The sequence below is a fragment of the Microcebus murinus genome, chromosome 16, assembly GCF_040939455.1.
Source record: "Microcebus murinus isolate Inina chromosome 16, M.murinus_Inina_mat1.0, whole genome shotgun sequence".
NCBI classification, from domain to species: Eukaryota; Metazoa; Chordata; class Mammalia; order Primates; family Cheirogaleidae; genus Microcebus; species Microcebus murinus.
The window spans coordinates 34,683,290-34,708,697 of NC_134119.1; the positions used below are offsets into that span (position 1 = coordinate 34,683,290).

The following is a 25,408-nucleotide window of genomic DNA, read 5'->3' on the forward strand; positions in this document are numbered from 1 at the left end:
CCTTTCTGATACGATAACCTTGAGCAGAGACCCGAAATATTTGGAAGCAAGCTGTGAATGTATCTGAGGGAAAGAAGTGCCACCAGACAGACAGAGGGAACTATACATAGAGGATCCCCTGGCAGGAGATGTGCTTAGTTGGAGAACCTTCTAAATCAGCATAAGTGTTCTGCCCCCTCACGCTGCTGCCCAGCCCCAGTAGTTCACTCCATGAGACCTGCAGTCTGTTGATCCCACCACCTCTTCCTAGCCCTCAGTCCTCATTTTCTTCTTTACTCAGATTGGTGTCTTTATTATCACCTCCTCCCATATACCTTCAACCCCTTTCCTTCTCTTTCCCCCTTCAGTGTAGTCTCCTGGCAAAATCCCTAAACTGGTTAAATCCATGCTATTATTATTATTACTACTACAAGGGCCACCTCATTTGTTCTTACTGGCAAAATCACAATCTGCAAAATTGGAAGCAAATTAATATAAAGCTAGCAATGTATGTGATTTCATTTCTCTGTTTTTCTGTTTTCACTGCCCTAAAGGTCTCATATAGCTTCTATTTAAAATTTTTTTAAATTTTTAATTGTGGCAAAATATACATAAAAGTGACAGTTAAGTAGTGTTAAGTATGTTCACATTGTTGTGCAACCATTTTCCAGAATTCTTTTCATCTTGCAAAACTGAAACTCTATACCCATTAAATAATAAACATTTCCTCTTTCTGCTATACGCTAAGAAACCACCATTCTTTCATCCAATTTTCCTCTATTTCTTTCCCATATCTATGCAGCTGAACTTGGCTGGAAAAAGAAGTAAAAATCATGCCTTAGCTGACTTTTCCTCTCTGAATGAAAATGCTGCTTTCTAAGTCCGCCCCTCTCCCTGTGTTAGACCTACTCAAGGACATTGCTCTAACAATGCTTCCCTTTTCGCCTGCATCTTCCTTTTTTTCTCTCTACTGGATCATTCTAAATAGCATAAGGCCATGTATTTTTTCCCATGTGGGAAAACTTTTTTCTTGACCCCGTATCTTCCTCTAGCTACTGCCTCATTCTCCATTCTTTTTAGCAAAACAGCCTGAATGGATTGCCTACCCTGTCTCCACTTCTCCTCCCATTCTCTCTTGATTCTACCTTGCAGAAACTGCTGTCAAGTTGCTGATGACTTCCTTGCTGCTAAATTCAGTGGTGGATTCTCTACCCTCACCTTAATTTGACCCCAGTAGCATTTGGCTCAGTGGATTATTTCCTCTTCCTGAAAATACTTTCTTCACTCGGTGTGGTAGGTGGATAATGCCCCCTCCTCCCCCAAAAAATGCCCACGTCTTAATCCCCAGAACCTGTGACTATGTCATCTTATGTGGCAAAAGGGCCTTTGCAGATGTGACTAATTTAAGGATCTTGAGATGGGAGAGTGCCTGGGCTATTCAGGTGGGCCCAGTGTGATCACAGGGGCCTTGTAAGAGCGACGTGGGGAACAGCAGGAGTCAGAGAAGGAGATGTTACTGTGGAAGCAGAAGTTGGAGTTATGTGCTTTGGAGGTGGAGGAAGCAGCCACAATAAAAACATTTGTGATGTTTTAAGCCACTAAATTTGTGGTAATTTTACAGCAGTAGGGAACTGGGCCCCACGTTGTTCTAGCTTTCCTCCACTCTCTCTCTGGTCATTGTCTTTTTAGCCTCCTTGCTGGTTTCTTCACTCTCCTTGACCTCTTCATGTTGAGAACTTAGCCCCCTTCTCTAGGTAGTTTCATTGACAATTGGTCTCATCCAGTTTCATGACTTTAAATAGCAGTTTTTATGCTGATGATTCCCTAAGGTACATCTCTAGTGTTGCCCCATCCACTGGAACTTGAGACCCACAGATCCACCCTCCTGCTCAGTAGTACCAGTACCAGAGTGACGCTGTCAGACAGCAGTCACATCGATCTCCCCTGTTTGGAGACCCCACGACTCCCCCACCACATGGAGTAAAAGCCAGGCTGTCTCTGCCTCCACAGTCTAGCCCCTGTCCTTATAGACTGTACTCCTTTGCCTCTGTCCCTGCTCAGGCTGTATGAGTGTGGGCTCCTTGCCAGGCACTCCTCCCTCTCAGGGGTTCTGTACTTGCTATTCCCTCTGCCTGGAATGATTCTTCCCAGGTAGTTACACGGCTTGTTCTCTCACTTTGTTCAGGCCTTTGTTTACAGATCACCTCAGTGAAGCCTGCCCTGATCACTGTGTGGAAAGTTTTGATCCCCCCCCTTCCAATGCCTCATTCTTTCTCCTCTGCCTTGTTTTTCGCTATAGTTCTTAATCTTTGGCTGGTGAATATGTATAGTATCGCATTGTGTCTCTACCTACCTGAGAATGTAAACTCAGGGGCAGAGAGTTTTTGTCCGTTTTGTTCTCTGCTGACTTTGAGAGCCTAGGCACAGAGTAGGATCTCAAATATTTGTGAAGCTAATTAGGAGGTCTTGAGCAGAGGATTGGTGGGTGGGGAAGCCTGGTTGGAATGGGCTCAGGAGAAAAGGAGGTGGCTACAGGGAGCGTGGACAGCTCTCTTGAAGAGTTTTGCTGTATAGGGGGAGCAGGGAGCTGGGTCAGTAGCTGGAGAGAGATGTGGTGGGAACACACACCAGTGCGTTTGTATGCTGATGGTAGAGCTTTAGGAGGGGGAGAATGTGCCGAGGTGGGGGAACACAGGAGACAGTTGTAGAAGTTGAGTCTTTGAGTAAGCAAGAGGCAGTGGGATGCTTGTGCACAAGAGAGCGTTGGCCGAAAGAGGCTTGCAGCCACTCTTGTGATGTATGGGGGAGAGCAGAGCGCATGAGTACAGCCACAGGTGAGTCCCCTAAAGCGAGCATCTTGCTTTTGCGTTTTGCTTGTGTTTTTTGTATAACTCATTAAACTATTACAAGTTATTTTTGGGGGTTATAATTACTTGTATAAATGAGTTACATGTATAATTTCTTGAGGATGAGAATTGATCTTTTTAAAAAATCTTAAATCTTAAAAATTAGTATTTTCCTTGCCATTTTTTTTAATAGGGGAAAGGGGCATATGAAGTTTATTTAATGTGTGGGGTGGGAATGCGGTAGGAGTGATTACCCAATAACCCAGTGAGGTCCAGATGCTTTTATACCCTTCATAGGGGAAGGAGAGATGGAAGATGTAGAAGTAAATGATTCTCAGGGGAAAATTAATGAGCCCACAGAATACTGGCCTGAGAGAAAGTTTTCTGATCCTTGCCATTTTTTGCCATAAGCACCCAAACATCTTAATAAACTAACCATTAAAGACAAAATTCAGATAGTCAAGCAATGACAGAACTAAAATGAGCCACCGAGCCAGAGGATGGTTTTTGCAGCCCTCTTTACTCTCTGTGACTGAGATTGTCTCTTCCCTTTGTGCTGTTTTGCTCACTCCCTTTCACCAAGGACATTCTTTTGTTCCCTTTCCCCATGGAGGATAGAAGTGCCTGATCTTTGGCATCAGACCAAATTTAGACTCCCTCAGCAGTTCATCTCCCAATATTCACATTAAGAAGGCATCCAAAAGCCAGACAACTGTTTGCCAAACAGAGACACTGTGTTAGGAGTTCTTAAATCCCAGTTACCCAGGAGAATGCCCAGTGCTCTCGCCTCTGACAACCTGTGTAGCGATGGGGAGCGACAGATCCGTATCACTGTGTAACTCACCTTTAGTTTGTCCCATAGAACTGCTGCAGTCTCTGGTGCTCTTGCTTCAAAGCACTGACCTACTATTTTGGTCTGTTAAGGCCTTTTTAAAATGAGGTACACATATTTAGTGTTTCAATTTCACAACTACTCATACATAATTATATCAATTCTTTATAAATATAAGTCCTCCTTTTGTTTCTTTTCATTCCCTAATGTTGAGCCTTTGTTCACTACTTGTTTCTAAGAATACCCTTTCATATATTTCAGCACAGTTTCCCCCTCCCCCAAAACATGAGTTGCAACCCATAAATTGGACATGAAATCAGTCCAGTAGGTCATGGCCAACATTTCTTAAAAAATGGAATAGAATAAATGATAGAACACTTTTAAGGGTAAATACTATTTTATGAAACTTTTGTTTCTTTTATTTTTGTGTGTACCTACACATATAAAATTCTGATAGGTCTTACTCAAAAATATGCAAAATATAGGTCTTGTTCAAAAATATGCAAAAGCCTCGGTTTTGTATCACGCCATATATTTGGCTGAATGCAGAAAGAAGGCTTATGCCCAGGTCCCAAGGCTTACGTAGTTTAAGAAGTAGAGTCCTGTAGATCCATTTTAGAGGCCTGAGTCCCAGCTCCTCAGCTGGACACATACATATCAAACCTGTCATGTAGCTTTTTTTGGTGTGGGTTTCCACACCCAAGAAACGAGTGTATGCATTTTTATTTCAGCGGAATGTAAAAAAAATTACTTAATGTAATATAGTCCTCCCTCAGTAACTGTCAGCAATTGGTTCTAGCATCCTCCAAGGATACCAAAATCTGAGGATGCTCAAGTCCCTGTGTAAAGTGGCATGATATTTGATATAACTTGCAAATATCTTCCCATATGCTTTAAACCATCTCTAGATCACTTGTTTTATTAATATGTAATACAATGTAAATGCTATGTGAATAGTTTTTTTATATATTTTTTAATTTGTATTTTTTATTGGCTTTTTTTAATTGGTGGGGTTGTTTGTTTTGGGGGAGGTTTTTTGTCTGCTTATTTTTGATCCATGGTTGGTTGAGACCACAAATGCAGAACCCATGGACACAAAGGGCCAACTGTAATAAACAAAAGCACTTGAAATTCTCAGGGGCAAGGAAAAACTAATTTCGTGGATAACCTTAGGTATCTCTTTGTGCTTATTTGGTTTATAGAGCTTTTGCGGGAACAGGCATTTACAAAGCCTTTGCCAGATTCCCCTCGCTCCACAGTTGCCTCCCGTCAGGTAATTGAGAAATGTCCTGTCTTGCTGACTGAGTGAATGCCTTTGGATTTCTTGGTCAGCCAGCCCATTGTTGGTACACAGGTTCTGGCTTATTCTAAACACTCTGTACGTTGGGAGACAAACTGCTAACCTCCCCCTGAAATGTTTGCAGTCATACCTATGTGATTTGTTTATTTTCTCTCTTTGTTTTGGTCTCATTTGTGTTTAGACAAAGAGGCAGCTGAACGTCTTTCAAAAACAGTAGATGAAGCTTGTCTGTTACTAGCAGAATATAATGGGCGCCTGGCAGCAGAACTGGAAGACCGTCGCCAGCTGGCTCGGATGTTGGTGGAGTATACCCAGAATCAGAAAGATGTTTTGTCAGAAAAAGAGAAAAAGCTAGAAGTGAGTATATTGCAAGGTAGACCCAGACATCCCAAATTTCCCTTTCTGGAGCCCACAGTAGAAAGTTTTTATTATGCTGTAGTTAACAACATTTTTATCTTTTAAAAGTTTATGAGATGGTAACATCCCTCAGATACTATAATTATTTGAGCCTAGTTAAAAACTGGAATCATGTTTTTATAAGTCCAGGAAAGAACAAACTGGATTGTAGAAAACAAACAGTGATCTCTTAATCACAGCCTGGATCTTAATATTGCTTTAGTTGTAGGTACAAAAAGAACAGGACATCAGTGAAAGCCAAAGAATGTTGATTTGGTAGTATTTGGGAAATGCTTAAGAATTTCTTTCTTTTGAGTTGTTTGGACATTTATTTCTGACTTGTATCCATGCTAAGGCCAATAAGTCATTTGCCTGCAAGCTCTGTCTACAGGCAGTTCTGAAATTTCACAGTAGTATTTATGGAGCCCAGTTCTCAAAACTGTTGAGAAACAACTCATTTCTACCCTGAGTTGAGGACATTAGTCTGAGTTCCCTTGGGGAGGGAGTTGAGGAACATTTCCTCACCATGCACTTGTTTTGGCTTCTTAATTAAGTACATGGTGGTTTGACCTCAATGCTTAGTCCCTTGGGATAACAGCCAGCAGTGTGGATGTTTGGGAACTTGTGCTTGCCTTCTAGGCTTCCTTTCAGGAGTGTCTGCTTTTCTCTTTTTAAAGACGTGGAAAACAGTTGTAGCTAGTGGTTTTGTGAAGGGAGGACAGTTCTGAGTTGGAGACACAGTCACATTACATTATAAGGGTTACCTCTTAAATCCCACTCAGAGTAGATGAGAGGGGGGAGAGCTGCCTTCCCCACTTAGGAAACATGTTCTCTGGCACAGAGGGAGGGAACATTGGAGCACTGTGCTGGCTCTGTGGCTGAGGTGATTGCACTTGCCTTTCCACACAGTCATCTAACTTGAGAGGGGAAGTGGGTGACAGGCAGTTTTACCGTATCCTTACCTGCAGTGATTATGGGAGTAATGATGGGTAATGGTAATGGAAACTTCATATTCCTGGCCAGCTTGAACATGGACGATGGGAAACTGCTGTAAAAATACTATGGCTTGGATTTGGAAATCAGCACTGACCAGAAATCCTAAAGAGAGTTTCACAGGCAGTACCAGACGGTCATTTATCTGAAATGCTCATCTTTCACTGAGGAAGTATTTTCAGCACTGTGCCCCGGGACTAATAAGAGAGTGTAATTAATGATTCTGGTTGTAAGTCATCATGCCATCTGTTGAACTGCCCCTTGGCGACACATTAAGGGCTTTCTCTGATCTGTCAGACATTGATTATCATGAGCAGCTGTTGGGTGGAACGTGGCAAACCACTATAGAGGACAGAGTCTTCGAGAAGGAGTTTGGACTGGTAGAGCTGGTTAGCTCTTTGTTCTGTTCCCCTCCCCACGGTTGTGCTTTCCTCTGATTCTTCTTGGGGAATCATTCGCGTTTGTGTAGGACCAGTGGCTTGCTCGATGCCACGAGAGGTCATTAAGAGACAGATCAGAGATTTCAGTGTATCCCGTAGCTTTCCAGTCGCATCGCTCTCCTCAGCACGTTGGCTGTGCAGGGGTGTTGGCATTCCACTGCTGGAGAAGCAGAACAGGAAGTCCCAACACTGCAAGTACAGAGTCTGAACTAAAAGTTCTTATCCCAAACCACGTTTCCCAGCCACAGGAACAGAATCATTTATTGTAAAAATAGAGCTAAATTTTCTGCATCTATGACTAGATGCGACATCAGATTTGAGAGATGACTTTTAGTTCTCTCTTTATCCATGCTTGCTAAAAATGTGAACAGTTTGGTCTCCTGAATCTAAGATTTTTCTCTCACATTCTATAATGGACTGGCCTTAATCCATTCATGTCCTTATGGTGATGGTAAAACTTGATAAGTATGTGCTACTTGAATGATACATTCATACTATGAATTCTTCCAAAAGTCTCTGGGAGGGGTGTAGTACATAAGGCCTACCTATGTTTTTAACATTCATTTTTGTAACACAGCCAGTGCTTGCTTTAAAGCTGCCAAATCAGAATGCTAATTAAATCTTTTTTTTTTTTAATCATTTCATTGCCTTCAATGTGTGAATACATAGAATTCTCACAACTATTTGGAAATGTGATTATTGCTTGGGAGTCTGTTTTTTCTCCAAAGTTTTAACACACTTAGGTTTGTTTGTATTTTCTTTTTAAGTTTATATTATCTTTTATGTAACAAGCTTCTCCTTTTATTTCTCCTGAACATTTTATGTTAGCTTTCTCTGTGGCTCCCACACTTTGGGATGCAGGGAGTGTGATGATTCAGAGCCTAGGATATGGGAGGGGGAGTTACGGAGACTGAGTTTCTGCCCTCAGGGAAATCATATTCTAGCATCAACAGCACAGGTGAACATAAAAGCAAACTGACCAATTGTACATAATGTGGATTAAGGAGGCAGTTGGCAATTCTGATTGTGGTTTAAGGTAAGTCCAAACTTCCTGTCAGACAATAAAGCCTTTTTGAAAAAGGAAATAACAATAGAAGAGAAATATGTTCATAAATGGGGAGCAGCAAGACTGGTCCAGACAGGAATATGAAGAAAGACAAAGACAGGGTGTGGGAAGGAAGTGCTGGAGACCACCAGTGGGGATTTAGGGTCTGTGCTCCCTAAGGTGCTGTGGATTCATTCAGGGACACAACAAAACCTGTGCCAGTCGATTGTGCAAAAATGAGCAAGATGTGCTTTCTTCCTCGAAGAGCTTACTACTACTCTAGTAGGGAAAAAACAGCAGCAAGCAAGGGGTTAAAATAGAATATGAGAAATGTTCCAAGTAAGGGAAATATTCTAACATGTCAAAATTGAAATAGACAAAAAAATCAAAATGTTAATAATAACATATTCATTTGATCAGATGTTTATTTAAAATATAAGGGAATTACCAAATGCATGAGTAGTTTCTGAATACCATAATGCCTTCAGCAGGTCTTCTGAAGTTAACTTTTTGAGGAACCATCAAACTGTTTTCTTCAACAGCTGCACTATTTTACGTTCTCACCAGCAATGTACACAGGTTCAATTTCTCCACATCCTCATCAACATTTATTATTATCTTTTCAATTCTAGCCAACTTAGTGGATGTGACATGATATCTCATTGTGATCTTGATTTACATTTCCCTAATTAATAATGTTGAGCATCTTTTCATGTTCTTTTTGGCCATTTCTCTTTGGAGAAATGTCTATTCATATCCATCCATGTTCAAATTGTTTGCTTTTTTGTTGAGTTGTAAGAGTTCTTTATATATTCTGGATACTGTACCCTTATCAGATATATAATTTGAAAGTATTTTCTTTTCTTTCTTTTTTTTTTTTTTGAGACAGAGTCTTACTTTGTTGCCCAGGCTAGAGTGGGTGCCGTGGCGTCAGCCTAGCTCACAGCAACCTCAAACTCCTGGGCTCAAGCAATCCTGCTGCCTCAGCCTCCCGAGTAGCTGGGACTACAGGCATGCACCACCATGCCTGGCTAATTTTTTCTATATATATTAGTTGGCCAATTAATTTCTTTCTATTTATAGTAGAGACGGGGTCTTGCTCTTGCTCAGGCTGGTTTTGAACTCCTAACCTCGAGCAATCCACCCACCTCAGCCTCCCAGAGTGCTAGGATTACAGGCGTGAGCCACCGTGCCCGGCCTATTTGCAAGTATTTTCTATTGTGTAAGTTTTCTTTTTGTGTTCTTGATATGTCTTTTGAAACACAAAGTTTTTAATTTTTATTAATTCCAATTTGTCTTTTTTGTTGTTGTTGCTTGTGCTTTTGGTGTCACATCTAAGAATCCATTTTTCCTATATTTTCTTTTAGGAGTTTTATAGTTTTAGCTCTTACATTTAGGTTGTTGATTCATTTTTGAGTTAATTTTTGTATATGGTGTAAGGTAGGGGACCAGCTTCATTCCTTTGCATGCAGGTATCCATTTGTCCTAGCACCACTGGTTGAAGAGACTGTCCCCCAACTGAATGTTTGGCACCCTTGTTAAAAATCATTTGGCCATGGATTTATGAGTTTATTTCTGGAACTCTCAATTCTGTGCCATTGATTTATATGTCTATCCTATGCCAGTACCACACTGTTCCCATCACTGTGGTTTTGTAGTAAGTTTTAAAATTGGGACATATGAGTCCTCAAAGTTTCTTTTTCAATATTTTTTTGGCTATTTAGAACCTATTATAATTCCATATGAATTTGAGAATCAGCTCTTCTATTTCTACAAAAGGCCATTGCAATTTATTTCTGATGCAGAATTTTAAAAAGCATCCCAGCATCCCATCTTATTGATGCCTTTGACTTTATAAAGGCCCTATCTAGATGTCATAGGTATCAGGGACCACGGGTAGAGGTAGAGGGCAGTGATACTACTTTTCAGTTGTTGGTGTTAACCCTCACCTCTAGAAGGTATGCATATATACATGTATGTGCTCAACAAAGTCACTAGGGCACAATTATGACAGCCAGCTCTACAAAAAGTATAGCAACACGAAGAGGCCTAATGGCTAGGTAAAGTCATTAGGGTTATTGAGTTGGGTGGAAACTTAGAGATTGTGTAGTTAGACTTCTGAGTTGGTGGAGAAACTCAAACCTACAGGAAGGAGTTAGCCATAGACAGGAATAGAATCCAAGGCAGACATCTGGTATCTTCATCAGGTTTTTTGTTGCATTTTGTTTTGATTTATAAAAATTTGATTCCGCAACATCAATAGCAGTAAACATCTTACATAGCAAAGTAGCCAAAGTTGAATCATTTAAACAATTCCCAAGAATCTTGTTTCAGAGAAATGACATTTTATGTAAGAAGATAAAATGGTGGCATGAAAACATCGAAGTGTGGCCTCCGAGGCCTTTCTAAGTGAAAGAACTCACTCTGCCCCTGAGGTTCTAAGTACCCTCCTTCCTGTACCTGTGTCCATGCTCTTGGATGATAGGAGGGGAAAATTGGCTCAGTGCACTTAAAGCTGCTGCTGTTTCTCGCCAGCTTGGTACCTCCCCTGGCTGTAATGAACACTGAGGGAGTAGAACCTTTGAGTTCAGACAACACAGCTGGGAAGGGGGAAATGGTCCAGATTCCAGCATTGCCTTGTGACTCTTGTATTTCTGTTTGCATTGTAGTTATAAAACTTGAGAAATTCTTTGGCTACAGCTGAGGGGGTTTCTAAACCAAACTGATGGCCGTCTGTTGTTTTTGGCATCATCCCCCTCCTCCCTGCAGGGTGCAGATGGTTAGAAACTTTTGTTTCAGTGATGGGGACAGGCAGGCAGTAGGTGGAGATAGCGAGCTCCTTTTTGTCAGCTTTGGAGTAAATTCTCCCTCTTCCCTTTGATGCTCAAAGCCAGTATCTCATTGTCCATTACAGTAAGGACAGATGGGAACAGGTGGTCTAATCCTTATTTTAGGTAAGAACTAAGCTCAGGGTTTATAAAAGCAGGTCAGGGTCACAGAGGAAGGAAGTGAGGACCAGTGTCCAAATCTCCTGACTCCAGTAATCATCCATTGTCTTCCCCTGGGATCTGAGAGACCCTCCCTGGAGCTGGCCCCTGCTGTCCCCCAGTCCTCTACACTCTCTGCCCTTCCTTAGCATACAGCTCTCTCCTCCTTAGGCTAGCCATGCTGTCAGCCCCACAGGCTGTCAGAACAGTTGTTGAAACAGGTCAGTGTGGTACCAAGTGGTCGTGGGGGCTTGCTCTCAGATCCTGTCCCATGTAGCAGGGTGTGGTGTGGTCCCAGCTTTGATATGGGAGCCTTCCCCCCTCCCCCCAGGTTTCCCTCCAATATGTGAGTTGATATGTGGGGTTCTGTAAGTGATTTGGAGGTTTTGGGTTTTTTTTGAGACAGAGGCTCGCTTTGTTGCCCAGGCTAGAGTGAGTGCCGTGGCGTCAGCCTCGCTCACAGCAACCTCAAACTCCTGGGCTCAAGCAGTCCCTACTGCCTCAGCCTCCCGAGTAGCTGGGACTACAGGCATGCGCCACCATGCTTGGCTAATTTTTTCTATATATATTAGTTGGCCAATTAATTTCTTTCCATTTATAGTAGAGACGGGGTTTCGCTCTTGCTCAGGCTGGTTTCAAACTCCTGACCTCAAGCAATCTGCCTGCCTTGGCCTCCCAGAATGCTAAGATTACAGGTGTGAGCCACCGTGCCCGGCCCTGATGTGGAGTTTAGAGGCTGGATATTGGGTCCTTGGATTCCTCCAATTTATTTCTATTTTTTTTTTTTTTTTTTTTTTTTTTTTTGAGACAGAGTCTTGCTCTGTTGCCCGGGCTAGAGTGCCGTGGCATCAGCCTCCTGAGTAGCTGGGACAACAGGCATGCACCACCATGCCTGGCTAATTTTTTCTACATGTTTTTAGTTGGCCAATTAATTTCTTTCTATCTTTTTAGTAGAGACGGTGTCTCGCTCTTGCTCAGGCTGGTTTTGAACTCCTGACCTTGAGTGATCCTCCCACCTTGGCCTCCCAGAGTGCTAGGATTACAGGAGTGAGCCACCATGCCCAGCCTCTCCAATTTATTTCAATCGCTACTCACCCTTATAGCTCAAGCCAGATTTACAGCTGGAGCTTTTATCTATCATAGGTTGTGTGAGTGTGTGTATTTATTACAATGTGAAACTTACCGATAACTTCTTTTCACTCCAGGGGGAAAAACCCTGCCACATTATAATATACTTCAGGTACTTGGTGACCTAAGGGCATGCTTTGCCAGTATTTAAGACTTTACACTGAAAAAATGACATGGCCAGGTGCAATGGCCCATGGCTGTAATCCCAGCACCTTGGGAGGATAAGGTGGAAGTATTGGCTGAGACCAGGAGTTCAAGACCAGCCTGGGCAACATAGCAAGACCCCCATCTCTAAAAAGAAAAAAAAAAAAATTAGCCAAACTTGATGGTGCATTCGTGTATTCCTAGCTGCTTGGAAGGCTGATCCAGGAGGATCACTTGAGCCCAAGAGTTGGAGGTTGCAGTGAGCTGTGATTGCACCACTGCACTCCAACCTAGGTGACATAGTGAGACCTTCTCTCAAAAAAAAAAAAAGAAAAGAAAAGAAAAAAGTGACGTGATTTCAAAGCTCTCCCAGCAAGAATTTCGTACTTTAACCATTAGCATTGTTCTAATATCTGGAGCCCAACTTTTGTAGACCATGTGAAGCCCTGCTTTCTGTGACAGCTCTACTGAGGTTCAGTTGGTGTATGTAGCACTAATTTTTCATATTTATAAAATACATTTACGCATTAAGTCCAAACAGTATCTGAGCCCCTTGTCACTCCTTGCTTGCCAGAACATTCATTCTTATTCAGCTAATACTCATTTCTTTATTTCTTTTTTTTTTTCTGACTATAAAATGCATCAGAGGAAACTTAGCAAATAAGTATACAGGAAAAAAAGTCATAATCTCATTACTCAGAGATAACTATTTTTAGTTTATAAACATTTTAAATGGTTGTTTGAATACTTGTGGTTGGATATTCAGTGATTGCACATTTATGTTTCTCTCTTACATTTTCTTTTTAACTGGAGGCTAACTTTCAGTATTTGGATTGTTTCCTTCATGTAGAATTCTAGAAATGGTTCTGTGTGTATGTGCAGCTGTCTGCTTGTCTTTAAGTACACTGAAGTTTATATACATTTCACAGTCTTTGCCACCATAATGCATTCCTGCTAAAGGAGTTGTTGCTCTTTTTCAGAACTTCTTAACCAGCCTAGGATTTCATTGAGCTTTATATAAACCTCTCCACAAGTTAAGGATTAGTCTTTGTTTCATGAAGGAGCAAACATTGAACAGTTTAATTAGACTAATGAAGCTCTCTTCTGGCTTTTAAATGATCTTGTTTACATTTGAGGCAGCTGTGGGAAAATAGCAGATACTTCTTATTATAACATTGACTTGAGTGAGTATAATTTTGAGAACAGGGTTTAGATTACAGAAATTTGAGCTCAAGCTAGCTGCCTGTTTGAGTGGGTACATGTTATTTTGAGCAAAGATCTATTTTAGTCTTTATGAATGTTCCTACGATTGTTAAGGTGGGCCTTCTACTCCCACTTCACGTTGGTATTTTGAAGGAAGTAAAATTGGATTGTGGCATACTTTTAATCTTGGAAGTTACATTTCAGACTTTGTTTTTCTCTATATAAAATGTTAGGCTTGAAATGAGATCAGTCTTTTTCTGTGATTAGGGCAGAACCTTCTGGTTGTAATCAGAAGTCAAAATGAAAACAAAATCCGTGAGCCCTCAAAGGTCTGGGCTGCTTCATGTGAAGAGGGTGGTACCGGCTGGCTGTCAGCATGGCTTTGCAAGCCTCCTTTTGTTCTCTTCCTCATTCAGGTCTTTATCTTTGAACACCTTTAGGAAGAGATGTGGTCAACTCTCTTTGCTTAATTCAGTTGTTAGCTACTTTGAGAATTTCAAAGCACAGTAACTTTGCAAATTTCAACTCAATAAAAATTTTACCTACAGCCTTCTGAGAATTCTTGGGGGTGGGACAGTGATTACAGATGGATACCACTTTTTCTTCATGGGTATCAGGTATGGTATAATTAGGTCCTTTTCCATTTGTTCACAGTGTTTCTATTCTGTGGGGCATAAATTTACTAGGAGTTATTCCCTTAAGTATACCATTTAAATACCATTCAGTGATGACGATCTGCTTCGCCTATTCCCGGCTCCATGTGGCCTTCTTCGTTAGGACTAGTGGTCCTGTCCTTGCAGCCTTTTATCTTTCATGTGGCTTTTCAGTTATAAAATAGCAATTATCCCTCACTTGGGCCATAGGTTCTAACAGTGACTATCCTGAAGTTGTTAGCTTCTGCCTTTCCTTGTCACACAGGGTCTTTAGGGCCAATTCATTTTCCTGCCTGCAGAAGGTCTTCAGTAGACTCACTGAAGGTGGCCTTCTCAGCATGTAGAAGGCTTTTCTGTATTTGCCTCTTCTGTATTTAAAAAAAATCATCACATTCACATGAGCGCACTTTCTGCACCACTGTCCCTTTGTAACCACTGCCATTTCTTGTTTTCCCTTGCTATCTCTTCTTCTTAACTCCTGCAGCTTGGTGTGCATGTCCACATTCCACTGAAGTGACTGTCTGCAGAACCCCCCGTCCCCAGTGGTCTAATCTCCAAAGCCAAAAAATACTACTCAGTGTCTGTTTCTTGTTTCCCCTTCTCTTCCTGACCCTCTCATTAGCATTTAGTACTGCTGCTGTGTTTATTGCCCCAACTCTAATAAGCTTTTCTCCATCCTTGTACTGTAAATGTTGACATTCCTTTACTAAACCTTTTTGTCAGTGGAGCCCTTTTCCTTAAGCCAGCCTCAGTTACCTCCTGTGTGCCAATGGCCTGACTGGCTCCGTGGCCCAGACCCCTTCCTTCACTTCAGCCCCATATATGTTTCCACAGACCCCACAAACAGTCCTGTTGAAACAATCCATCTTCTCCCTTCTCCCCTTTGTTTCCTTCTCTTTCCCCTATGGAGAGTGGTGTGGCCATTCATCAAAATCAGACGCTAGGCCCCATCCTGTGTTTCTCCTGATTTTTTCCACCTCCCTAATCTGTCACTTTGGCCTTTAGTTGCCGTCTCTCACTCAGCTACTCTGCTGCGCCTCTGCCCGATTGACCTCCCATCCCCCGTCTTCCTCAGCTGAGTAGTCGCCAAGCCAGTGTGTTTTTTGTCCCCTCGTTTTTTCTTGAATCTGTCTCCTTCCTCTCTGTCTCTGTCTCCACTTTCACCACCCTAGTCCACGCTGTAATCTCTCCCCTGCACCCCTGCAGCAGCCTCATAGCTGATCCATCTGCATCTGCCCTTGCGCCCTGCAGTCCATCCTTCACATGGCACCCTGTGATGTGTTCAGAATACAGCTCTGGGCATGGCACACCCCTGCTCAAACATCACAGTGGGATCTCATTACTCCTAGAATACAGGCCCAAATCCCTGCCTGGCCCCCTTCTCGCAGCCCTGCCAATCTCAGCAGACATGCTTCTTGCCGTGTTCCATGGTGCATTGTCCGCACTGGCCTTTTGTCTCAGACTTCACATATGCTGTTCCCTCTGCCTGCCTGGAACGCTGTCCTCCCCCTTATTTTCCACCAGTTACCCTTTCCTAGCTCCTTCCTGTTCCTCATTGTAATCTCTGGTCAAACAGCATTTCCTCAAGGACTGTTTTTTCTCCCACCACATAAAGCCAAGCCCCCCCATCCCAGTATGCTGTCTCAGCTCCCTGTCTGTTTCCTTCAGGCCACCATGTAGTTTGTCACTCTGTTTGCAGATGATTTGATTATTTCCCTGACTGGACCCAAAGTCCTGTCCGTGCTATCACTCTCACATGCCCAGCCCTCCCCTGGGGCTTGGCCCGGTGCTCTCAAGGTGGCAGGTGCAGGTGTGGCTCGGTTCATCTCTGGACTAGGTCACAGTCTGTCCCTGATGGGGACTCCTTTCACTTTGAGGATGTTCCCACAAAATCTGTGTTTACTCCCTAGACAAATTCCTTCTGCCTGGGCCTGTAGACTGATGGACTGATAAGACTGTGGTGCCACCTGGTTAAACAATTCTGTGACTTTTTTTCCCAGTCTTAGACACAGACCTTTTAAAAGAAGAAAGATACTCCCTGTTCAAAGGCCCTTTCGTTTCTCAAGGCAGCTTCTAGTAAACATGCTAAATTTTAAGGACATACTCAAATGGCTGGTGGGAAGAAGGATTTTGTATCTCAATAATTCTTTTCTCAACATACATTAATAAGTCAAGAAGATTAAGTATTGCTCATAAAGTAACAGGACATGGGAGGGATGAGTGTTCTTTTCCCCTGAGATCTGTTAATCCACATGGAATAGTTTAGCAAGTGCCTGGTCTCACCCAAGCCTCACTCCACTCCCCCCCCCCCCACCATGGTTCAGGCCTTGTGTTTGTTTCCATCTCATGTACAGAAGCCCAGTGAGGTAAAGTCACTGTTATACCACAAGCACATGGAAGAGTAGAATTTAAACTTGGATTTTCTGACTTCTGCCACAGCTGCGTCCTTCTAGTGGGAAGGATGCAATATGCCTCCGCCTTTGGAGGAACTAGGAAACATTCCCTTTTTTTGTTTGCTAATGGAAAGGAATTGAAGTCTTTTTATTGCTTATAGACAGAGCTGTCTCAAATGTGTCCAGTGTGGTAACCTGTAGACCGCCTTGCCCTGAGCAGACCTGTTATCACTTAAAATTATAAGAAACATTGCTTAACATTATTTTGTATGAAAGCTATCTTTTTCCTTCCTACCCTATGTCAGCCTCCTCTGGGAATGCTTGACTCTACTAGTATTTGGCTTGAAAGGAGAAACCTTTGTCTCCACCTTTGATGTTTGTCTACATGACATCAGTAATCTGGCTCTCTATTAACATGGACATTAAGGAAGCCAGGGTGTGGGGTCTTTGTTACTTGTGCAAAGCTTACATTTTTGGCAGTTAATTTGGGGAAAAAAAATAAACCCAACTAATTAGAAATAGTTCATCTCATACTTTAGTATTTTGGTTTTACCTGGTTTTATGTAATGAAGTATACCCACTACATAAATATAAGCATTTTTTAAGGACTCAGGTCCATTTTTTAATAAGTATATCTTTAAAGCATTTTATGGACATCTATTAAATTGTAAATATTTAGCTTTATAATAATATTAAGATTTGAAAAATTGTCCCCTCCTAAATTGATTTCATTTTTGTTACTTTCATTTTTATTAGTTTAGCCACGTGTAGACACTAACTTTTTATCCTTCCCTTGCTTCTGCAAATCCCTGTCAGATTGGGCGTTTTGTTGTGGTGGTGGAAGCTCCCTATTGCCTTTTTGTGCAGAGGATCCTCTGGGGAGAAAGCAGTACTCAGAAAATACTTTATGGTCCGATTTCAAATTTAAGATGCCCATTCCCATTTGACTTCTCTGGTGGATGCTTTGATTGCTCTGAGAACATTCCTCTAGTTGTGGCCATTTTGTCATTTTTCCTTTGGGAAGAGACCTGTGTGTGCGTTTATTATTGGTTTTGGTAATGGAGCTGAGAGGCCCAGAGCATTGGGATTGGAGGGACAATTTCTTCTCTTTCTTGTATCTTCCTCAGCAGCTCCAGCCCTCCTGTGACACCCCAGAATGTATCATTTTGAAATGTCACAGCTGCCACTAGGTCATATGGAATCTTGGAGCCGGCTGGGAGAGAGGCGCAGGTCAGGGATGGCTTTTTATTCCCACATGGATCTTTTGAAGAAAAATTAATTAAAAGCAGCATTCTTATTTTCAATCCAAATATGTATATATTGTGTTTTCCAAAAACATGAGTGAATGAAATTGTGGTTTAAGCCGAGGCTATGATTTCTAAGTGTAGAAAGTGATTTCCTGTGGCCTTAGTGGCGAGGGTTAGGCCTTCTGGCAGGATGAGGAGGCTGGGTGGCGTGTTACGTAATGTTGGGGCGAGGGTCAGCTTCCCCCTTTGCGTGGTTCTCTTCAGCTTTCGTGCGGTGAAATAGTTCTTTGACTTAAATTCAGTGTGGTGGGTCACTTTTAAAACGGGGGACTTCATAAACTGCTTCGTGCACAATAACCCTTTATGACTTTTAATTAGGAGTAGCTGAGCAGTGGGTGGTTTTTATATACCATATGTCCTATAGCACAACAGGGCAAGATAAAAGAAAACATGAGTGCTGATACTGGAAATCGTATCTCATCAAGGCAAGCCCCTGCCCATAGTGTTATTTCTAACATTTTTTCTTATATAAGTGCTTCCAGCAAGAAAGAAAATAGGTTTGACAATGTTTACATTTTGATCAGTATTTCTTACATGAGTTACTAGAGGAAACACTTATAATTTTGTTTGTTTTGAAAATGAAATTCCTGTAGAAAGGTCATTGCAATGTCAGTCCTGTCATTTCTAGCCCTCTTATCCCAGAGCTCATCTGCAGCATGTCAGGTCTGGCTTGCTGTGCTAACCAAAAAAGGCAAAGAATGTGTAAGCTCTGCTCCCTTCAGTGAATTGTCTTGGTGCTCCATGATGGTCTGAGTTCACAGTGTCAGCTGGATCTACAGGAAGCAGAGGGGTGTTATAGACACATTTTCTCATGCAAGTTTCGGTATCTGTGAGACAAGATTCCAAAGCTTTGCCAGAAGCATAAATCCTAGGCATTATCTCAGAACTACACATTGGGCCTTACCCTCTACATTTTAAACATTTCTTGGCAGTCAAATAAACCCAGGCAGTTTAAATAAACCCAGGCAGTTTATTGTAGGTGTCTGCCACCTCCTCCATCTTCCTCCTTGAAGATCCTGAAATAGGGTAGCAGGTCAGGCATGACTCTTCCCTATTTTGTGGTAAGGCAGGGTTTGCTGCAATAGATGTTTGCAGCTGAATGGACGGTCCAACTCAGCCCCTCACTGATCAATATAAATTATGCACGAGTGGGAAAGGAAAAGCAGCAGGCCTGCTTGGGTTTGCCTTGTCTTCTCTTGCTTAAGCTTGGTCATGAAGAAAAGGCAGTGTGTACCTTTGAAATGAGTGTGCATTTCAGAGAGTGCAAGAGAGAGCCGTGTGCACAGTGGTCGAGATCAGTCAAGTGGTAGGGAGGGGAGGCCAATGGGCAGGGTTGCCCTGCAGATTTAAGCAGTGCAGGTTCTAGGCTCTCCAGTTCCAGAACCAGGCAGGGTAGCATGAGTGTTAGATTAAAGGCTTGGTCTTATATCACACACAAGAATTAGGTATTTTAAACAGGAGCATCTGACCACCTTGGCACATCATTTCTCTACCTGAGTAGTGCTTGGTGTACTGAAGAGCCTATGGGATGCAGCACCCACAAATGGGTCTCATCACATTGAAGTTGGTTTTAGTGATATCCTGAAAAGAGGCCTGGATTTCTTCTGAGAGCAGCAGTTGCTGAGGGCGCAGCTTGGAACCCTGTAGAGCTTTTGGACCACACTTCTGCCAGAAAGCAGGCTGGTAGATTGAGACAAGACATTCTTGGATTTTCCTGAGATCTGTCTCCTTTACCTGTCCAGAACCAAAGAGAATAACCTGGAAAGGCAGGGAGCATGGCCAGAGAGGAGAACTAGGAGGCAAGTGAAGGCTGGGTTGTATTTGGGGGGTAGTTTTGTTTGGATTTCACTTTTAATTTTTTTGTTGGTCCATGGTAACATTTATAGATGACTTTATTGAGAAAACCTGAATCTACTTTTTTTGAAACAGGGAAAGAGATGGGAGATCACATAGTACTACTGAATCTATTTAAGGGCCTATAAAATCACTATAGCCTCAGTTTTATCTAATCAGAGCGTGCTGTGAATTCTAGCCTCTCATCTCTCCTCAGAACATTAAGCTAGGTCATTTGACTGTCCCAGTTAAGCTGGTACACGTTTTAATAGTTTTTAGGCAATCACTACCTGTATTTGGCTATTCAAAGTATATACCCAGACATTGAACCTCTTGTTCTGTAGGTCTTTTTTTGTTCTTTTTATCAGCCTTGATGGTTTTTGAGCCTTTTCAGTGACAGTCCCACTCATGCCCATTCACTAGTGATGCCTTCCTCCTAGGCCCATGTGCCTGCTCTTAAAATAGATGGCCCTGTGAAAAGAGTCACCTAGTGGCATGAGGAGGTGTGACCAGGATCCATCCACTTCAAAGTGGCCTGAATGAGAGCTTTCATGTAGAACACATTTCCTATTATTTAAATGAGTTTCTTTGATTATGTCTAGAATAGAATATCAGCCTAAGCATGATGGGATCCCAGCCCCCCCCCCCCACATACCTCTTTCCAAACAGGAACAAGCGAGTTTTTTTTAAATTGACCAAGAGAAAGTTGTTTGAAGTTAAAGTGGCATCTAATCCATTCAACTGCCTTCCCTTTTAACATCAGTGAACTTGCCAAGTTAGTCTGACAATTATCTAAGAGTGAGGAGCCTTGACTTTTGATCCCAGCTCAGCTCACTAGAGACTCAGTGGATTTCAAACTGTTCTTAAGGGACTTGTTCAATCCTGAAGTGCTCCACAGGTGCCAAAGGTGGGTGCCTGAGAATCAAGGTGTCTTTTAATTGGCAGCTTCGATCAGAGATCAGAGAATTTGAGCAGGGGCAGGCAGTAGCTATTCTGTAACCATTTTACCCTTTTTATACCTAGTATTCAGGAGAAGTTTATTAAATGAATCCTTGTCCAGAAATAAAGACTTGGCCTTCATGCTTTATATTAATTTCCTTTGGAGTATATACAACCAAAAAAAAACTGTTTGGGAGGAAGAGGGGTTCAGATCCTCAGATATGAAAATAGTTTTCAGTTTCAAGAATGTGAAGGGCGACAGTTGACCAAAGTCTAGGTCTCAGGAAGATTACCTGATGTGGCATACTTTTGCCTAACGTCATGTTCCATACATTGTTGATCTATTCAGCAAATGTGCTGTTCACTGGACACCTCGGGGCGTGGTGGATGCTGGGTGAAGCGGATGAGCCTGATCCTGGTCTCCAGGATCTTACTAGCTAAATGGGAGAGTCATTGTTAATTTACATAAGTTGTTTAATTTTAGTTGTGGTAAGTTTACAAAGGAAGAAACGGGGTGCTAGGCGAGTTTACTCTCTACCCTTCTTCGTTCAGTGATGCCTGTGTGAGACGCTCTCATTGGGGGGGAGGGGGGACACTGCCTGCAGCGATGTGGAGGGGCTGTACCCCTAGTCCCTCCTCCCGTCCTTGCTTGGGCTTTTGTCTTCTCAACTTGAACTAAGTATTCTTCATTTGACCTATTTCCTGCCTTATCATTCTTCTCAACAGTTCTTAGCTTTTACCTTTAAATCCTCTGTCTCCAAGTGTGCGTAGGTATCTGGCATCAAGGAATTAAGAACTTGAAGAAAAGTCTATGGTCCACTTGCCTCAATTTCAGATAAGGAACGCAGGGAACCGCATCCAAGGTCACATAGAAAGGTAGAAGCAGAACCAGCACTAAACCCAGTTCTTCAGATCTCAGCATAGCGCTTTCTGTCACGTCCCTGCAGGAAAGGCTTCCCTCAAGGCCCCAGCCTCAGGGACCTCCTTATCCTAACAGAAACACCTGGAAGAAAAAAGATAAGCCCAAGGGGGCCATCAGCTGCAGACCTCACAGGCCCAACCTCACATGTACCAGGGGGATTTTCTGTACAGATTGACCAAGAATACCTTTTTCTGGGAGCTGAGGAAAGGAAAAAATATGCCCCTTTCCTGTTCTCAGGGGACTCATTCTAAAGGAATGTAGAAATGTCACATGTATGGAGAGAGCATAGAGGCACCTCCTAGGGGCGCTGAGGTACACACCCCATGGGAAGGAGAGTCCTGGAGCAGGGGCAACTGGGGGACAGTCTCCTGGGTGAGGAGGAAGGATCTTCCTAGAGAGGTGGAGCTCCACAGGTCGGCAGGGCTTTGCTAGGGCTAGAAGAAAAAAAGAGACCCCTCTAGGCTTGAAGGGAATCCTGAGCAAATTGCTCACACAGGCAACCGGGAAGTTGTGAGAAATACATTTGGGTAGGGGCTGTCTTTAGAAGACCTCGAGCTCTGAGCAATCACAGAGCTAGTGGGGTGCTGTGCTTTCGTTCTCAGAGGAGTGGCTTAATGGAAGCTGGGCTTTTCGAAGATAAGTCCAGTGGCATGTTTACAGGACCTTTCGGCCAAAGACTGCTAGAAGGCCTCATCAGGGACTTAACTGTGTCACTCAGGTAGAAATGGAGTGGTCCTGATCACAGGTAGCAGCAGTGGTTTATTTTGAACTTTTCTAGTGCTCGTTGGCAAAAATGAAAAATCTGGGTTTATCTCTAAGTTTTAACATTGAAATTACAGCTTTACAGTGATTTTTCTAGCCATGTCTGGATGAAGTCTCCAGCTGATTTTAAAGACTGAGTGTCTGCATTTTATTTTATAAGGCATTTTGAAACTTTTGAGAACAAATTAAAAGAGAATGCAAATATTAAATATCACTTCTTTTTACTTTCAAATCTCAGATACTAAATTGAATACCTTTATTTTACTGTTAATAGTATTGCACTCTGCTTTTCTTTTTTGATATAAAGTTTTACCTTTGGAGAGTTAGAAAACCCTGAGAGTTTGTGACGTAGCTGATCGGGGTGAGTGATCCGCTGGGACAAGAGCAAGAGGGTGAGAGCGGCTGCACGGCTCGGAAGCGTGCCCATCAGCACGCAGAGACTCACCTGCGTTGTCATCTCTTTGTCTCCCTAGGAATATAAACAGAAGCTTGCACGAGTAACCCAGGTGCGCAAGGAACTGAAGTCCCATATTCAGAGCTTGCCAGACCTCTCGCTGCTGCCCAATGTCACAGGGGGCTTGGCCCCCCTGCCCTCTGCTGGTGACCTGTTTTCAACTGACTAGGACGGGTGTCGTGCCCCAGATTCCCATCTTTACCAGCAGAAAGAAGAGGGCAAGTCGTGGTTGGGAATAACGTTCTAGTCCCTGGTTCTATCCCTTCTTCCACCCACCCCCAGCCTCAAGAAAGAACCACAGACACTGATTCTCCTCTCCGGCCTTTCATCTTGAGCACAGTGCAGAACTGGCAAGTGGAATCCGGTTTAGATTCGTATTTGCAAAGAATACAAACTCTTTATCCCACTTCATGTTCTCACGCCCCAGCTGGTTTTCCATTCTTATATCACTCTTTACACCTAAGAAGTTATGAAAATCATGTGTACTTCTGGAAGCTTTTAACAGAATCTTGTCCCTCATGGCAGCATTTTGTCATGAAAGTAGCTCCTCCTTTTTGAGCTGGGCTTGTTCAAGTTTGGTATGGGCTTCCCCTGAGGGACTCACTCTGGAGACGTTGGCTTTCCCAGCTGCCATCTGCCCCAGAAGGTGGGAGGCACAGCTGTGGAGCAGCTCTGCCATAAAGAGTCTGCCAAATCTCTTTACGGTAAGAAGCCCTTACCGTCACTTCTACCAGCCATGTGTATTCAAAGGTCAGGTGCGTCTACTTCGTAGAGTCTAGCAATAAGATTCAAAGCTAATCTGGGATGTAATGGCACAATTCAGAGACAGAATAACAGGGATCACGGGCATGAATTAAAAATAAGTTATTTGCTTCAAGTTCCTACGTACAACCTTTGCAAGCTGCTCTTCTCAAGGGCCCCTCCCACTGCCGTAGAGCAGGTTCCGCAAAACAGGGTGCTGTGGCACCTGGGGCTTGTGAAGGCAGTTGTTAGGGACAGCGCTGCTGGGCCCCGAAAGATGCCCCCCACACAGGCGTGCTGCATCTGGGCTCTGCATAGGTGTTGCTTTGACCCTTTTTTCTGGGAGTAGGGCACACACTAACATTTAATCCACTGTGTGGGTGCATGTCCACGGTATGGTGACTAAACTTGAACATCTCCTCTGCAAATAGGACGCTGAGCATGTCCGCCTGTCAGGTCACGCCACTGCACAGGTCCTTGTTCCCACACGAAGAGGAGTATTTGCATCAGATGTTACTGAATAGCTCATCTCGGGCAGGAGAAGGGAGAAGTCGGGGATATTAATTGGGGGTTTTAATTCCATTATCATGCCAGCTGACATTATGACTTTATAATGTAGAGAGAATTTTTACCTTATAATAAAAGATCGGCCTGCTAATATAAATCATTCTAATGTGGCAGGCTTGTTTTTGACATTGGAAAGGGCAGAAAACAATTTGCCCAATAGTATAATAGGAATTATAGCCCAGAGGCTGAAATCCAAAAGCTATAAAAAGGAATTCAGTGGAGGGGGCATCAGAATCTCCATTAATTTGAATTGCTGTTTGCAGGATCACCAAAAATCTCATGTAATTTTACATGTTAAAACATAATCTATGTTTTATGAAGTATAACAGGCTTCCCTTCAAGAAGCTGTCCTGCCCATCATGACATGAGAACAATGAAAAGTCAGGGCAGGTATTCAGTTGAACTCTGTGTAGAGCCTAGTAGTTAAGCTGTGTTTCAGGTTTGGATACAGACTGTGTGTTGTTTGCTTATGACACTGCCTGTTGTTCTTTCACTGTTAAATTAATGAGTCTATAAGGTTTTTCTTCCAGAGGCCACAGGTGTCATTACTAAAATTGCAAGATCAATTTTAATCTTTGCTGCTTCTGCGCATATGCCCCTTCCCCCATACGGTGTGCTGCTTGAGTCCTACATATATGAACTTGGTTACAAACAGACCCATTGGGACACTCTTTGCTTTCCCCAAGGAAGCAAGATTTTACCAGCCACAAACCAGACAAACGGGTATAGTAGAAATTTGCTCTGATCAGCTAAATGAAAATATCTCTGTTTTACCGAACCAAGTCTTTGACCAGCAATCGGTGCATAATTATTATAGCAAGAGCAAGAAATGAAACGGTAGCAATTATGTAAATGAATGTGTTGGCCTCTTAACACCTGTTACTAGTGGACTTCCTGTGAGGAAGTTAGTTTTGTTTTAATGAATGCTTTTGTTTTTTAAATCTTAATTCTTCCTACATCCTCCCAAAGTGTGCTTACTTCATTGGTTTAATTTAAATGAACCTTTCTCCTTGTATGTATAAGGTGATCTGGCAGGGTGGGGTGGGTGGTTTTTGTTTTTGTGTTTTTTCTTCTTAGGGCATCTGTAGGCCTCAAAGGACCTTTCCTTTAGGTCATATTCCTCAGAAAGTCTTTGATCTTGCTTTGTTTTTGTTTTGTTTTTCTTAAAGAATATTTTTAAAGCTTAAATTTGTATATTAATTTAGGACTTTATTTAGAAGTATAGGCTGTCGTTGGTGGCAGCAGTATATTCTGAAATGTCTCATAGATATATATTTTTGAATAAAGATGGTGTTGTTGAACAACAATTGTGTGATTTTTTTTTTTTAACCTACCCTGTTACAGAGAATGCAGTGCTGTCTTTGTAAGCAATGGGTGATTAGTAATCACCAATAGAGAATGTGCTGTCTGCACAGATTCTTGTCCCTTAGGAGTTTTTGTGACTGTTAGTGGCACATAAATACTCAGCACTTACATAGTATTTTCTGGTTCTTTCCAGGGGCTCAATTAGCTTTAATTAGCCAATCCACAGAGTACCCAGGAGA

At 42.5% G+C, this 25,408-nt stretch overlaps 1 protein-coding gene across 2 annotated transcripts in view; it reads left to right on the top strand.

Annotated features, from left to right (window-relative positions):
* RPRD1B (regulation of nuclear pre-mRNA domain containing 1B) overlaps positions 1-25,408 on the top strand; it is a 61,228-nt gene that overhangs the window by 29,214 nt on the left and 6,606 nt on the right. Inside the window, exons 6-7 of one of the 2 annotated variants that reach the window (XM_012754994.2) lie at positions 5,139-5,314; positions 22,576-25,171. In XM_012754994.2, coding sequence (XP_012610448.1) covers positions 5,139-5,314; positions 22,576-22,725 — 326 coding nt within the window. In that variant the 3' untranslated portion in view covers positions 22,726-25,171. Of the gene's footprint in view, positions 1-5,138; positions 5,315-22,575; positions 25,172-25,408 lie in introns of those variants that run through there. The other variant, XM_012754995.3, reaches the window with a different exon arrangement.